This window comes from Coenobita brevimanus, chromosome 17 (genome assembly GCF_032717465.1).
Source record: "Coenobita brevimanus isolate Jiangsu-jjx chromosome 17, ASM3271746v2, whole genome shotgun sequence".
Classification (NCBI taxonomy): domain Eukaryota; kingdom Metazoa; phylum Arthropoda; class Malacostraca; order Decapoda; family Coenobitidae; genus Coenobita; species Coenobita brevimanus.
Window position 1 is genome coordinate 4449479 of NC_136970.1, and position 17034 is coordinate 4466512.

The 17034-nt window shown below is 41.9% G+C and overlaps 1 protein-coding gene across 1 annotated transcript in view; it reads left to right on the forward strand.

Annotated features, from left to right (window-relative positions):
• Nucleotides 1–17034, forward strand: part of LOC145391233 (brefeldin A-inhibited guanine nucleotide-exchange protein 3-like) — a 97032-nt gene that overhangs the window by 32951 nt on the left and 47047 nt on the right. The window contains exons 13-16 of the mRNA XM_080265909.1: nt 967–1068; nt 2774–2921; nt 5746–5897; nt 8831–8993. Coding sequence (XP_080122035.1) covers nt 967–1068; nt 2774–2921; nt 5746–5897; nt 8831–8993 — 565 coding nt within the window. The remainder of the gene's footprint in view (nt 1–966; nt 1069–2773; nt 2922–5745; nt 5898–8830; nt 8994–17034) is intronic.

The window sequence follows — 17034 nt, forward strand, 5'->3', positions numbered from 1 at the left end:
TTGGCCATGTGGAGAGGATGGAGGGTGAAAGACTGACGAAGAGAGTGTATGTGAGTGAGGTGGAGGGGGGAAGAGGGAGGGGGAGGCCAAGGATGAGATGGAGGGATGGGGTGGAGAGGTATATGAGAGAGGGGGGTGTAAGTTGGGAGCAGGGCAGTGAAATGGCGGGGGACAGGGCGACTTGGAGGCGATTTGTTTGTGGCCACCCCAAACGGGATTGAGGCGTCTGGCAATAGATAGATAGATAGATAGAAGAGATGCTGAGAGAGCTAATAGTTGCCATGATAAGACCAAGACTGGAATATGCAGCAGTGATAAGGTCACCACACTTGAAAAAAGATACCAGTAAACTAGAAAGAATACAAAGGATAGCCACAAAGGTGACACCAAGCTTGAGAGAGTTGTCTTATAAGGAGAGATTAGAAAAGCTGAAATTGTTAACCTCTGAGAGAGAGAAGAGAGAGGGGAGATTTGATTTCAGTGTTTAAAGGCGTAAAAGGAATAGAACATGTGGACAGAGAGGACCTCTTTATGAAAGATGATGGAAGAACAAGAGGACATGAAACCAAGCTGAAGAAGAGTTCATGCTTCAGTGATGTAAAGAAATTTAATTTTCCAAACAGAACTATAGATAATTGGAATGATTTAGAGGGAGAGGTGATGTGAGCAGAAAGCATTCATGTGTTTAAATCGAGATTGGATAATGAATATTTGTAGAAATGAGATGGGACAATACAAGCTTATCTCAAATCCTGTATAAAACAAATTAGGTAAACACACGCACACACACACACACACACACACACACACACACACACACACACACACACACACACACACACACACACACACACACACAAATGGGGGTGCTACTTCTGCAGCTTATGGTAATGATGATGATGATGATGACAGTGACAAGTGATAGGCATAACACACACCATTTATAATATTCACCACTTGTTCCAGTGTGGGGTTGGTGAGGGTGAAGATGACCAGCTTGAGGCGCAAGAGGCACTGAGGCTCCACCGGCTCAATGAAACTCTGCAATCTACCTCAAACCTCCGCCATGTGAGTTGTAGATCATCACTAATGACAAGATGCTTGAACCTTTTATACTTATTTTTCATTAACTTTGCCTAAAATTTCTGACTCTGCATCTTAAATGCTGAGTTATATCATCATCATCAATTTCACCTAACCCTGTGTTTCCCCAAAAGGTGTTCGTCATTTTAGCCCCAGGTTTATCAGGACTGTGAACCTAGTGGACTGCAAGCTGAGGTTCACCCCCCCCTCTCTTCTTGCAGTCACCATCATCATTTGGGGGAGAGGGAAGTACAGTAGCTGAATGACATCATTTTGTATAACCAGGCCTTTGAACCACCCAGTGATGTCAGTGTCTCCGCATGAAGGCATCCCACTTCAGCACCACAAGTGTGACAGGGAATGTATGATAAGTTTGCAAGCAATTTCACACCCAAAATCTCTGTCTCCTGTGTTTTGTGGCTCCTATTGGTTAATACTTTCACTGTTATGAAGACACTGAGGCTGTATTTCAGTCAAACTAACACCAGACTAACAGTTGCATTCTCACCAGAGGATTTTGTTCAGCTAAAAAAAAAAAAAGTCTTAGCCATGACAAGACTGTTTTGTCCAAAAAAATATGGGAGACCTATTGAATTAAGCAGCTTATGAACCATGTCCAGTAAGTCCTTCATCTCTGTTGCACGTGCTCAAAAATTTTCATCTGGCCTCTATACCCATATTACCCAAATTTGGTCAAAAATTGTCCTCATTTCATTTTGAACTTTTAGTTGTAGCAATAGATTAACAGTAGAATATAATGCTAATCACAAAGAAGTCCCGTGAAAAGAATGTGGAGCCATAATATTGTCATATTTTGCTATGGAGCTACATAAGATGAGCCATCCATCCATCCATTATCCAATCCTATGTTGCCCCGTGAGGAGCAGAGGAGCCAGGGACTAAGCACGTTGGTCGTGACATTTAAGATGAGAGTGATCAGCCTCACTCATCCCTGAGTGGCATTACGTGAGTAATAAACCCCAGCCACTCCTTGGCTGTAACCCTACACAGGCTCCATCCAATTGGAGCGCCTTAATTACCCACTAAACCACCAGGCGCCATAATTTGGTTATATGGTTACCACCCAGCGTAGTAAATGGTTTCCTGGTGTACAGGAAACCATTTGGCTTGTCACTCAGTGTAGAGTCACCCATAGGCAGAAAGAAGGGGAAAGAATAAACGAAAGAAAGACAGAAGAGGGAGTGTAAAGTCACCTGTAGGCAGAAGGTAGTGGAAAGAATGAAGGAAAGAATGGCAGAAGACACAAAAAGATAGAAATGTGGGCCAAGTTAAGGTAAAGTGCTTACTGTATACCAGATAATTTTTTACTAAAGATCAACACTGTTGGTCACGTGCTGGCGGGAGATGTCTTCATGTGATGACACTGTTATAACCAGCTGGATCTACTGCCTGCTAATACAAATATCCCTCACCTCGCTCCCTATCCCTCGAAAGGAAGTTGATGAACTGCAGGATGAGGGTAACTTCAGTCTGCAGTCCATTGGGTTCACATTCTTTTGAACCTGAGGTTGAAACTACAGTTCTACTACTTCTACTACTACTACTACTGCTGCTACTACTACTACTACTACTACTGCTACTACGACTACTACTACTACAGTATTTCTAGTACCATACTATTCCTGTTACATCAACTTCTACTACTACTACTACTACTCCTGTTCATTAGGTTGTGGATGAGGAGGCAGAAAGAGAGTGCGAGAATGCACGTCATTTCACATCAACATTGTGTGCCCTCCTGCCCTCACTCCTCACCATACGCAGCACCATTGAGGTTGACCAGGCCATTCTGGAGTTCTCCTCTAAATATTGTGAAGGTAAATAGAGTGGCTACTGTATGATATAAGTCATAAGTAAGTAAGGAATGGAGAATTTTAGGATGGATGAATGAGCAGTCATCGTTTGGTCAGTCCTTGTCCGAGGCTTATTGTTTGTTTTTTTAGTTAGTTGTTTTCCGGGGAGGGGCACTAACCCTCCGCCAACCCTTTTAGTCGCCTTTTACGACAAGCAGGGATACTGGGGGAGTATTCTTGAAAACCCCCCCTACCCCCAGGGGTACAGCAGGGAAGAAAGGTTGCTGGTTCTTTGAAAGCAGTGATAAGAAACAGGGAAGTGAGCATGGAAGTGAAAAAGTTACTACATGACAGTATTGTGATACCAACTCTAACGTACGGAAGTGAAGCTTGGACGTTGTTGGAAGGACACAAGTCAAGAGTGAGAGCAGTGGAAATGAGTTATTTAAGAGGAGCCTGTGGAGTCACATGGAGAGATAGGCTGACGAATGAGGGTGTAAAGGAGCGTTGTGGTGTTGATGTGGATGTGATAGGAAGCGTTATGAGGAACACACTGAGGTGGTTTGGCCATGTGGAGAGGATGGAGGGTGAAAGACTGACGAAGAGAGTGTATGTGAGTGAGGTGGAGGGGGGAAGAGGGAGGGGGAGGCCGAGGATGAGATGGAGGGATGGGGTGGAGAGGTATATGAGAGAGGGGTGTGTGAGCTGGGAGCAGGGGAGTGAAATGGCGGGGGACAGGGCGACTTGGAGGCGATTTGTTTGTGGCCACCCCAAACGGGATTGAGGCGTCTGGCAATAGAAAGATAGATAGATAGATAGATGAATGAGCAGTAGGAGTAGTATATATTATTGAATGATTAAAGAGAAGTAAATATACAGTATTTTGAAATGATATGACCATATTCAGAGAAAGCATATTGACAGCAAGACCAAGAAGTCCTTTGAAAGACTATGGTTTATGGTGTAGAAGAAGAGAGTACAGCACACCCTTATTATACGACAAAGATGTGTTTGTAAAAAATCCATCGCAGCATGATTGATCATATATCGAGTCAGTTATAAAATTGGTTCAGTAGGGATATGTTTTTGGCCAAGGGTCACCCACCCAATAAAGTCTCAGTTTGTAACTTACCTTAATTGGTAGTTATTTCACTTCAGTGGACTCAACTTGCTTCGTCAGCTCCAGCACCACAGTCTTGCTCCATCACTGACACTAACACATCCAACAGTGACTGAGTTCAAAGGCCACCTTGGAACAAATAAATGACTGTAAGCTTGTTTGTTGTCCATTGTGTAAGCAAAAACAGCAATCGTACATCAACCAGTGAGGCTTCATATGAGATCGTAATGATTTTAGCTCCTGTATAAGTAAAAATATGATCACATATTGAAAAAAGGTCCAAACTTTTTAGTCATTTTATAAGCAATTTATTGCGTACTGGTTCATTGTAAAGTGTGGGGTCTATTTACTTTATGAGTATCTAAGAGTGAAGGAGAGGTATATGAGGATAAAATAGCCTGGAGGCAGAGCAGACTGTTGCAGGGGGTGGTGGTGATGATGACTGGTGAATAGACACATTGGCTCCAGCTCAGTGAGTTTCATTTTGCTGCTTGGTGGTGTAATGGTCTGAAGCGCCAGTTGGTGCGAAAGATAGTGCTGTGTGCATTGATTCAAATCTCCAGGGGATGATAGGAGGTTCTTTATTCAAGTAATAACATCACAGACCTTGACATCTACTTTAATATTCAAGAATATATTGATACCATTTCAGGCTCCACCCCACAAAGGAGAATGTCAAGCTGTCTGATACAAGTTTGAATAGGTTTGAAGAATTATGTGATTGCTTGAAGTATGGATATATATGATGATGATAAAGATGATGAAGGAAACAGTGTTCTAGGAATATTTCCGTCTGTGTATTCTTTAGTATGTGGATTGAAGATGAATGCGAGTTGCAAGGTTTGGTGAATGAATTTGGGACAGTGTGTAGGAAGAGGAATCTAAAAGTGAATGTAAACAAGAGTAAAGTTATGGTGTTTGAGAGGAATGACGTCACAGAATGCACAGTGAGGTTGGATGGTGAGGATATGGAGAATGTGAGTGCATTCAAGTACTTGGGTGGTGTTAAGAGTAAGGATGGTAGTTTGGGGGATGAAGTGCTTGAAAGGGTACAGCAGGGAAGGAAGGTTGTCGGTTCACTGAAAGCAGTGATGAGAAATAGGGAGGTGAGTATGGAAGTTAAGAAGTCACTGCATGATAGTATTGTGATCCCTATCCTGACGTATGGAAGCGAGGCATGGACCTTACTAGAGGGGAACAAGTCAAGAATGAGAGCAGTGGAAATAAGTTACTTGAGAGGAGCATGTGGAGTGACATGGAGGGCCAGGTTGATGAATGAAGAAGTGAAGGAATGTTGTGGGGTGGATGTGGATGTGGATGTGGTTGAGAAAATTTAGAGAAATACACTGAGGTGGGTTGGACATGTGGAGAGAATAGAGAATGAAAGACTGACTAAGAGCGTGTATGTAGGTGAAGTGGAGGGAGGGAGAGGGAGGGGAAGACCGAGGATGAGGTGGAGGGATGGAGTTGAGAGGTATATGAGGGAGGGGAGAGTGAGTTGGGGGGAGGGCTGTCAAATGGTGGGTGACAGACCGACTTGGAGGTGTTTTGTCTGCAGCCACCCTTTGCAGGATTAGGGTGTCGGGCTATAGATAGATAGATAGTATTCTTCCTTGCATTTCATCCTACAAGTTTTTATCACCATGAGTGAGAGGGAGGGGCTTCAAGACGAGTTGAGTTGAGAGGAATTAAGTATGTCACATCTCAGTTTTCCTTTTTTCTTTACAGGAGTTTTTACAGCTACACAAGAGCAAGGCCCCCAAGTCATTGTCAACGCAGATGGCATCTACCTCACTACCTACTCTGCCCTCTCCCTCAACCTGCAGCTCATTCGTGGAGGCAACTATTATAATCCAGAGCTGCCCCTTCCCATTACTCAGGTTAGAGGAAGCCATGAAAAGAAAAATAATACTACTATTTGTGGTAGGTAGGAAAGCCACCACCATCTACACTAAGGAGAATGCCATCGTCAGGTAACTACACTGACAAGCCAATGGATTCCGGTAACTCAGGAAACCATGCACTTTACTGGATAGTAACCCTGTAACTAACAAATGGACACCAGGTGGTTTAGTGGGTTATGGCATGTGAACGTGTGCAATGCTGTAAGAGCTAAGTTCAGGGGGGTGGTTGGGGTTCATTGCTCACATAATGCTGTTGAGGGGGAATGAAAGGTCAGGTGCATGAAATTCATGGATTAAGTAGCCTAGCCCTGGCCCCTCATGCTTCCGAGGGACAGTAAGAGATTGAGTGATATATGGATGGACTAAATGAGAAATGACTTTAGCAAGTACATAGAGCTATATAAGTTGCATGTGTTATGGCTGATGTAAAAGCATGCTGATTGGAAAATTTGGGTATCATTGTTTGCCTGTCACTAACAGTTTGTATTCAGGACAGCTAATAAGTTGGTGGTTACATTGAAATCTTAATATGTTAACATCATCTTGAGAGGACATGGAAAGAAATCTTTTGGGAATTTGAAGATAGTCAGTCATTCACATCATACTCCCTCTTGGTAACTTGTAAAAGGGAGTGACCATGAAGTGTCTTTTGGCTGCAAAGTGTTTACTTGTTGTGTTCACTGTCACAGTAACACATCTCCTTTTATCTCCTCTCACAGTTCCTCTTAGCCATCCTTCATATGCTCTCTCTGTCATGTATTCTCTGTCAACCCCCTTCTCTGTCCTCTATCTCATATTTTTATAGTCATTTATCTATCTATTGCCAGACATCTCAATCCGGTAGGGGATGGCTACAAACAAATCGCCTCCATGTCTCCCTGTCGAACACCATTTCACTGCCCTGCTCGCAGCTCCATCCTCTTATTCTCTTAGTTATCACTCTCCCTCTACATTTTCTCATGTATCTCTTGAGCCATCCTTCATCCCATACATTCTGTCGTGTATTCTCGCAATCATCCCTTTCTCTCTCTCGCTGTGTACCTTCTTGCTCATATTTTCTCACTTTATTTTCATTTTCATATGTTCTCTTTGTCATTCTTCTTAAGCTTTGCTTTTATGTCCCATTTCCTCAACCTTTTCTGTCACCAGTTGTCTTTGTTATCTCTCTCTTTACCTTCTCCTTAACATGTTTTTTAAATCATCACTCTTCTTCTTTATTTTCTGCAGCTTGTTCAGTATACTGTATATACAGTATATAGGGATGGGGTGATGAGAGAAGTAAAAACACGAGTAATGGAGAGAGGGATGGCATTGGTAATGAATGGTGATGAATGAAATATCTCAAATTTGATGTATGCTGATGATGCAGTACTGCTTGCAATATCAGACAAGAGCTTGGTAGACTAGTGCAGAGTTTTGTAGATGTCTGTGAGTGTTGTGCCTTGAGAGTAAATGTAGAAAAGTGTGAAGTGATGGTTATTGAGAGAGAAGGTGACTCCCATTGTGCTGTCATGAATGGAGAGAGGCTGGAATTGGTGAGAGAGGTCAAATATCTGGGTACAGTGATGGAAAAGAGATGGAAATGTACAAAAGAAGTCGAAAGTAGAGGGACACAAGGAAGGAATGTAGCTGGTGCTATGAAGGCTTTGATAAGAAACAGAGGCTTGAGTGTTGCAGCTGCATGAGGCATACTTGGAATGTTAGTGCCAGCATTGACATATGGTTGTGACTCTATGGTGTGGCATGAAAATGAAAAGTCAAGAGTGAGAGCAGTGGAGATGGGACTGCTGAGGAATGTATGTTGAGTACAGAGAGTGGATAGGATATGGAATAATGTGGTTTGTGAAAGATGCAGAATGAGGAAGTCTGTGGACACCAGAATCCAGGAAAGTGTACTGAGATGGTATGGTCATGTGGAGAGAATGGATGACAATATAGTGGTGAAAAGAGTATTGCTTGTGTGAGCAAATTTGAAGGAGGGAGGAAATGAGGTAGGCCAAGAAAGAGGTGGAGAGATGTGATGAATGAGTACATGAGGAAGAGAGGCATGTTAGTTGATGAGGCTAAGGGACTGACAAGAGATTGAGCTGGCTGGACGACTTTTGTGTGGAGAAGCATACGACCAGGGATTAGGGACCCCATTTTAATGTGACAGCATTCGGATTGACTCGATTGGATAGGTATATGTGAAGCTACAGTACATGGTGGAAACCTCTTGGCCCATCAGGTGGAGCCAGGATTTCGTGGTCTTAAATGACGAGTGAATAGAAGTGTGGCCCATTGAATTGGGCAAACTTTGGCTATTTGGAGTCTGCTATTCCTCACCCCACCCTAGGATGGGAAAGGAGGTGTGGATGATGATGATGATTATCTTTTTTCCATGTTCCTGTTCTCTTATGTATATTTCTCATGTATATTTCTTCCTTTACTTTTTTTTTTTTTTTTTTTTTTTTTTCACCCCTCTTTCTGTGTCTTCTCCCTCAGGTATTGCTCCATTTCTTATATTCACCATATACAGCAACACATTCTCACCCTGTTTTAGTTCATCTCTCTCTCATGCAAAAGTTTTCCAATGCTCTTAGTCCATCAAATATGCAACAGGTCATCTCTGGAACTGTCTTCCTTAATTTGTATTTCCCACTGCCTTTGACTCTCAGTCTGTTAAATGGAATGTTCTCTGGCATCTGAAAATGAATAGATCTTGATTTGGCTGTATTTTGTAACATTTTTCCTGTATAGGGCAACTTTTTGAAGGCAGCTGGTATATTGGTCTCTCTTGAAAAAGTCTTGTTCATGGTTGCACTAACATACTGCAGATGCCTGGTACAGTACTAACATTTCCACACAGACAAACATGTATTGCATGTGGTGATGGTGGCAGTTTAATATGTAGCATACTAACACTTCAGGACCAATTTGTGGAGCTGGTGCATGGTAGTGGTGTGTTGGTGTACCTGTCTTCCGCCTGGCTTGGTGAGGTCCATCGGCAGGTGACCAAGGACAGCTTTCTCCAGCGTGCAGGGTACTCACCACACTCACCCCAGAACTGTGCACTCATCAACTTATTAACAGGTACAAGATGGAACATTTGCCAGCTCATGGAGGGACTGAGTTATGTTGGGATTTTTATATACAGTAGATTTGAGAGAATTTTGTACTGTTGTGGGAGAAATTATTATCCTTCAGAAGAATACGTGATGATAGATTTGATAGTTTCTACTTCTATACTTAATGTGTTGTAGGAATGACGGCCTGATAGGTGGGAGAGAGAGAGAGAGATTGTAAGAGTGACAATCTGATACAAGTGAGAGATAGAGAAAGAGTGATAACCTGTTAGGAGAGAGGGAGAGAGAGAGAGATTGTAAGAGTGACAACCTGACAGGAGAGAGAGAGAGAGAGAGAGAAAAAGTGAACTTGCGTTCTTACATGTGTGTGTGGATGTATGCATGCGTGCATGTTTGTACTCCTCTTTCATATTTTCCATATACTTGCTCAACCCATCAAGTGCAGGACCATTATGAAACTCAACATTTTGAAGGCTTTACTAATGAGTTAATGGATGCATGGCCAGTGTTTTAAGGTATTCTGTTAATTGCTTCTGTTTTAGCGTTCCAGTTTTCTTGTTCCTGTATCCCACGTACCTCAAAGTAAACTGTAAAATTAGATTTACAAAAAAGTTGAGATTTGAATAGTGGCTGGTATACATAGTATTGAAAAAGTAAAATGCATCAAGAATGTGTATGTGAGTGGTCATTATTTAAGATTGTATTGAGTCCTAGCATTGTAAGACTTCCCTCAACTTTGATTTTTTCAGCCAAAATGCTGCCAAATCTCAAATGAATTAATTACCGTTTGTCACGAATCAAATTCGCGACATTTTCCTTTTGTGAGAAACCACGAACTATTAGTGGAAAACTCACTGTGTATCGCTCAGTTAACCGTTTCTCTCTCCATTTCGGTGGTATACTTTTCAAAACATTCGTCACTGTTTCAAAAGTGACCGATCTAAAGCACATCATTAAGTGCTCTACTGAGGATATTATTGTTTCTTTATTGTTCGCCCCTGCTTGCCTAAACCATTGGCCACGCTTTCTGGGCTGGCCTGTGCGTTCTACCACACGCATCGTATTCGAATAGGCAGTCAAGTGTCTGTCGTGACAGAGTGAGGTTCTGTGCTCCAGCAGTGAGAGAGTGAGAGGTCAACTAGCACCCAGACTCCACTAGACTACAGTTCTCCAGGCTCCCACCCTTCGTTGGTGATACACTACATTCATTGACCAGTATTTCATTTTCATTTTCCTAGATTTAAGAGTTTAGTTAAGGTGCTTTTCCTAGGCGTAAGAATTTAGCTTTTGAGTGAGTGAGTGAGTACGATCTCTTTATTTGAATTCATTTGTGACGTAACGTTAAATTTATTTCTTTGTAGTCAGTAAATTTAACAGTTCTTTTTCTTGAGCTTAATGTAATGTAAACTCGTGTTTCATTTCTCCACAGTTAAGCTTATTTCCCTTATAGCTCCTAGCTTGCATAAACGTTTTGCTATCCATAACTGGTACTCAGGCCAGTCTTGTTGTATTAAGCTTAAAATCCGTTGTGCCTTCTAGGAGTTACGCATCAGCAAGAACCTGATATTATTAATAGTATTAGTTATTGATTGTCAGGGGTGAAGTAACTTTCTCCAGAGGCTAACAGTACTAATAAACAGCAATTGAGGAATTAGTGTCTGCTGTGTACTGTTGAGAAAGTTTATAAATTCTCGTTCTTAGAGAATCGTGCGAAGCAAGCCAGCGTAAAGTAATCATTGCTTGATTTAGCAAGACAATTCTTTTTCCTGCTGTTCAGTATTATTGAACATTATCACTTAATAATTGCATTTATTTTAAAAACCCCGTGACACTGTTATTATTAAGAACATCACATTTTTGGAGTTCTTATTGATATTGTAGATATTATTTTTTTTTTTTTAGGGGGGAGGGGACAGATCTAGAAGGCTGGTATTTCAAGACCGTTAGAGATAGAGACCTGAAATTTTCAGGAGTGATTTATCTTGGTTGCAGGGATCATTTTGCAGAAAATTTTTTACGGTAGCACTGCACTAGCACCTTCCAGTATGTAGTTGTCAGCATATATTAGTGCACCTGGTTACTGGTATTGAGATCCAAACAGTATTTTTTGAGATACCGAAGAAAATCTAAATGACCACCATTCCTGAATGTGCTAAAATGGAAAGTATCTGGCCAATTTTGACCAAACTTCATGGAAATATAATGGGTCACGAATGAACATGATCCACTTAGTATGATTGACTTTGACCTTGATCTCAAGGTCACAGGTCAAAACCTGGAAAAAGTTTTGAGTCATATGATAAGTCCATTAATATTAGGTCTACAGTAACAAAAGTGTTTTCTTCTGGTATGTGGAGTTCTTTGGATTTTGCTTCAGAAATTTCAGAATTCATATTACTATTATTATTATTATTATTATTGTTGTTGTTGTTGTTTTTGTTGTTGTTGTTGCTGCTATTGTATAGTAAGAAGTTTACAGTGAAGATTGACATGCATTTGGGATCTCTCTGAGTCTCCTGTTTATCATGGTGCCTGATGTACTGCCATGTTATTTTAGTTTTGGGATGCTGTGAGCACTGTACGTGGATGATTTGATACAGCATTGAGTGCTGATGGCATAGAGGATGCTGTGGAGAAATTTAGGAATGGGCCATTGCACTGAGTGGTCCTGCCATCTGGTGGAAGTCTGTGAACTTCTCCCAGAAACATGTTTTGTGGGTTTCAGAGATGAATTTTTCAGTGCGCTTTCATGTAGTTTTCTCAACTCACAAAATTTTTCAAATGCCTTTGACAATCATGCTGTTGGTGTGTAAGTGGCACTATAAGAAAAAAAAAAAATCTTAAAACAGGAATCATCATCTCCATGAAATTAACTTCTACATACAATTTACTATTCAATAAACATCCCATTTAATTGGTGTAAGACTATAGCATGGTAAATATATGGAGAAGTGCCTTCATGTGCAAATTTTGCCATACCGTCTTTTAAAATTTGCTGCCGGAGCAATGTACGACATGTTTTCCTGGTTGCTCTCCACTCATCACCTCTTATACATCGCATCTCCCACAGCCTATGACATTTGGCGTCCATCTTTGATGGAAACCTGGCCCATCCTTTCACTTGGTTCATGAATGGGTGCTACTGTACGTTGAAAGTTGAATTATATTTGCAGTCAGCCACAGCACAAACAAAGTTCATCATTTTGCTAACTATTCTTATTGTCAGTGTCATGCAACCAAGTCATTCCATCACTGACGCACCTCGCTGTCTCGTGTTTGTTTACAATCGTATGTGTGGCAGAGCCGAGTACTGAATGGAAATGTTGCATGACAAATTTATCCGTATCTTTCATAATTGTTTTTAAGAAATGGAAATCCTAGTACCCTTATTCAAATTATTTACCGTCTTTATACATGCATGAAGGCAATATTTCCACATAAACCCTCTTTAATACATCCCTAGAAATCACCTGTTAGACAGGAGTAGAACATAAGTTTGAATACCATTTTTTCCCAACCCATCTTCATTATAAGGCCATGAATATTGTAGAAACATTAGTTTTGTTGGTGTAAACCTGATATTCAACATTACAGCCCTCAGTTTTAGCTGGCTTTGAGTAGAATAACATCAAATACAGTAATCCCTCCACTATCTGATGTAATAGAGCCAAAGGCACATCCGGAAAGTGGTTCCATCCGGATAGTGGGCCCCTGCCTCCTGGACTGGTACTTATGAACCCTAACCCAGCATAACTCAGAAAACCACCTACATAACTCACTACTGGACATGCACAGTGTCTATTTAAGACCCTGTTCACACAAGTAAGGGACAGAAATATGAAATAAATGAAAAGGAACGAGAGACTGAGGAATTAGAAGTGAGTATGGAAAATCTTAGCAGTGTACAGGGTACTTACAACATGTCCATGGCCGTTTGTTACGAAGGTTAACCCGCCTCCTCTTAGGCTCTGGCAGTGGTGAAAATGCTCTTGAAGCACATACAGTAATCCAGTGTTGTTCTGCACTTAATCCTTTGCACCATGAGTTGTAATTGTTTAACACTGCACATTCTGTTCTTGATTGCACCACGCCAGTTTCAACTGCCAGTTTACACTCTGTACTTAATCTTTGCACTCTGAATTCTAATTTCATAACACTGCACAACACTGTAAATTCCCATGTGATCTAGTGGCGAGGTATTGCAGTTTATTCACTGTTTACTCACAAAAACGAGCACGTGCAGCATCTGTTGAATGAGCATCTAATCAGGATGATAGTTAGGTGGTATCTGGGGAGGGATGGGGGAGGGTGGGAAGCAAGCAGCGAGTGTAAACACACCTGTTTGGCGCTAAACACCAATTTCAAAGTACGGTTGAAAAAAATGTCGGAGTTTTTTTTTGGGGGGGTTCCAAAGGCCGGGCCCAAAATGTCCGGTAATTGGAGAGTCCGGATAATACAGGGATTACTGTATTGGTAGCTGTAACCCTCACACCCGCAAAACTTGTATCTGGGAGAAGTTCACAGACTCCCACCAGATGGCAGGACCACTCAGTGCACCGGCCTATTGGAGGAAGGGTATTCAGTCTAGGGGTTTGAGAATGAATGTAGGAAAGATAAAGGTTATGGTTAGTGGAGTAGACTGAGGCTGGTTGTTAGGGAATGGACAGTGGCATTGTGCCATGTGGAGGAAAGGGGTTGGTTGTAACTCCATCTTTTGTGGTGTTTGTGGAGGGTTGGTACATAAGAGATGTAGCAATATGAAAAGTGAATTACAAAGTTTAAGTAGTTAAGAGTATGCTATTTGCAAGGGAAATTTTTTGGTCCAGCTAATCCTGGAAGACATTTTGTTAGATGTGGCATATATTTGTGTTAATGACTTGATTATATGTGTGTGGATGAAAGGATGTGAAAATGTGTAATGGATGCAAGAGCTTATAGAGGTTGGAGGTGTGGACTTTCTGACCACTACTTGGTGGTGGCCAGAATCAAGATCCAAATAAGATGGAGAAATAGAAGAAGGAAAGGACGGGAAGAAGGAGTATTTGTAAGGAGAGTGGTAAGGTTACAAGAGGATGAGAAAAAGGCAGAATATAAGAGAGAAGTGGAGGAACGATTGGGCAAATGTGAATTGGAGCAGATGGGGGATATGGAAGGTGTGTGCAGGATATTCACAGAAGAAATATGTGCAGCATGTGATGTGGTGTGTGGCATGAAGAGAAGACAGAGGGGTGTGCAAGGAACAGCGTGGTGTAATGAAGAGGTGAGACAGGCTGTGGCGCAAAAGAAGAAAACATACAATGAATGGATGAGAAATAGGGGCGTGGAAGAAGTTGAGAGGCGGAAGAGAGAGTTATATGTAGAAAGAAAGAGAGAGGTGAAAAGATTAGTAAGAGAGAGTAAGAAGAGAGTGGATGAGGAATTTGGAAGGAATTTGAGTGTAAAGTGGAGGGACTGTAAGAAAATGTTCTGGAAAGAGGTGAAAAGAGTAAGACAGGGTGGAAGTGAAGTTAGCAGGGGAGTGAAAGATAAAAATGGTAGATTACTAGTGGAGAAGGGAGAAAAAGTGAGCAGATGGAGAGAACAGTTTAAGGAATTGTTGAACATAGAGGTTGGAAGTAATACGAGTATAAGTGGCTGGGGAATGGCTGGGAGGAGGAGGGAGGTGAGAAGACAGGAAGAAATCAGTAGGATAGAAGTTGTGGAAGCAGTGAAGAAAGTTAAATTGGGGAAAGCCCCAGGAATTGATGGAGTGTGCGGTGAAATGCTGAGGCATGGGGGAGAGATAGTAGTAGAATGGATGTGGAAGATGTCAGATTGGCCTGGGAGGAAGGTAGAGTCCCGGAGGATTGGAAGTCAGGTATAATGATTCCCTTGTACAAAGGAAAAGGGGAAAAAGAAGTGTGTGGTAATCATAGGGGCATTTGTCTTCTTAGTATAATAGGAAAAGTGTATGGTAGGATACTTATTGACAGAGTTAGAGAAAGAACAGAGGAATTAGTTGGAGAAGAACAGGGAGGCTTTAGGATGGGAAGAGGTTGTGTAGATCAGATATTCATTCTTAGATCTTTAGTGGAAAAGCTTCTAGAGAAGGGAAAGAAGTTGTATGCGGCTTTCATGGATTTGGAGAAGCATATGACAGGGTGGATAGACAAGGATTGTGGAAAGTATTAAGAATATATAGAGTAGATGGGAAGTTGTTGAATGCTGTGAAGAGTATGTATGATGGTGCTAAGGCTGCAGTGCATGTGGATGGTGAACTGAGTGAATTTTTCTCTTTGAAGGTTAATTTGAAACAGGGATGTGTCATGTCTCCATGGTTGTTCAACCTGTACATGGATGGGGTAATAAAAGAGGTACAAGGTAGGGTAGTGGATGTTGGAGTGGCCCTGGTGAGAGAGGATAGTGTTTGGAAACTCCCTGTACTGTTGTTTGCAGATGATACTGTGTTGTTGAGTGAAGACGAAGGAGAGCTACAAGGCTTGGTGGATGAGTTTGAGAGAGTGTGTAAGGAACGGAATCTAAAGGTGAATGTAGGGAAGAGTAAAGTGATGGTCTTTGAGAGAGGTGAAGTCAGTGAATGTACAGCAAGGTTGGATGGTGAGGAATTGGAAAATGTGAGTACGTTTAAGTACTTGGGTAGTGTGATGAGTAAGGTTGGAGGTTTGGAGGGTGCAGTGTTTGAAAGGGTACAGCAGGGAAGAAAGGTTGCTGGTTCCTTGAAAGCAGTGATAAGAAACAGGGAAGTGAGCATGGAAGTGAAAAAGTTACTACATGACAGTATTGTGATACCAACTCTAACGTATGAAAGTGAAGCTTGGACGTTGCTGGAAGGGCACAAGTCAAGAGGGAGAGCAGTGGAAATGAGTTATTTAAGAGGAGCCTGTGGAGTCACATGGAGAGACAGACTGAGAAAAGAGGATATAAAGGAGCGTTGTGGTGTGGATGTGGATGTGATAGGAAGGTTAGGAGGAACACACTGAGGTGGTTTGGCCATGTGGAGAGGATGGAGGGTGAATGACTGATGAAGAGAGTGTATGTGAGTGAGGTGGAGGGGGGAAGAGGGAGGGGGAGGCTGAGGATGAGATGGAGGGATGGAGTGGAGAGGTATATGAGAGAGGGGTGTGTGTGTTGGGAGCAGGGCAGTGAAATGGCGGGGCACAGGCCGACTTGGAGGCGATTTGTTTGTGGCCAACCCGAACAGGATTGAGACGTCTGGCAAAAGATAGATAGATAGACTTCTGCAGTGTGGAGGATATGATTAATATGGAGAGTGGTGCAGAAACTAGTTCTGTTGCAAGAGTTAGAAGTGGCTGAGAGAAGTTCAGAGAGCTGTTGTCCCAGCTGGCAGTAGAATGTCTCTATACACCGTACAGATGAAAAGAAAGTTTCATGCTTCTTATTTGCCTGATGTGATACTGTTTGTTGGTAAAGCATGGCAGTAATAAAAGATGTACTGTATGCAGAATGAAGCATGATAAAGTGGGCATAATGTGGTGGCTGTGTAGTGCCACATTGAGGGACAGAACAGTGTGTGCAGATTTATGAGGATATTTTGAATTTGAGATTGTTTGTATAATGATGGTCATGTGTGAGCTAAGATGGTTTGAGTATGTGAGAGTAACTTGATTAAATTGTGAAGAGACCTGAATGTAGAAGGCATAGCCCCTGCTGGCAGACCAAGGAAACCATAGGATGAGGTTCTGCTGTGGGATCTCGTGGTCAACGAACTTGACTGGAATGCTGCAGGAAAACAGCCATCAGGTGAAATAAATAAAAGGACTGATCCATGCAAGCATGGAAATTGGAACACTGCATGACAATTGTATGTACAGTTTGTTCATCACATAACCACTAACAAATGTATGTACAGTATGTGCATCATCTAACCACTTTATCCCTTGTCAGATCTGGAAAATGGGCTGCGATGGTCTCCCAAACACGACAGTGGTAACAATACAGTTCTGCCGTCAGTTGGTTGCCTAGGATTGGGTGGCTTTTGTGGGGGTGTTTTTATGAGTGTTTTCAAGTTTGTGTGTTGTGTGTTTGTT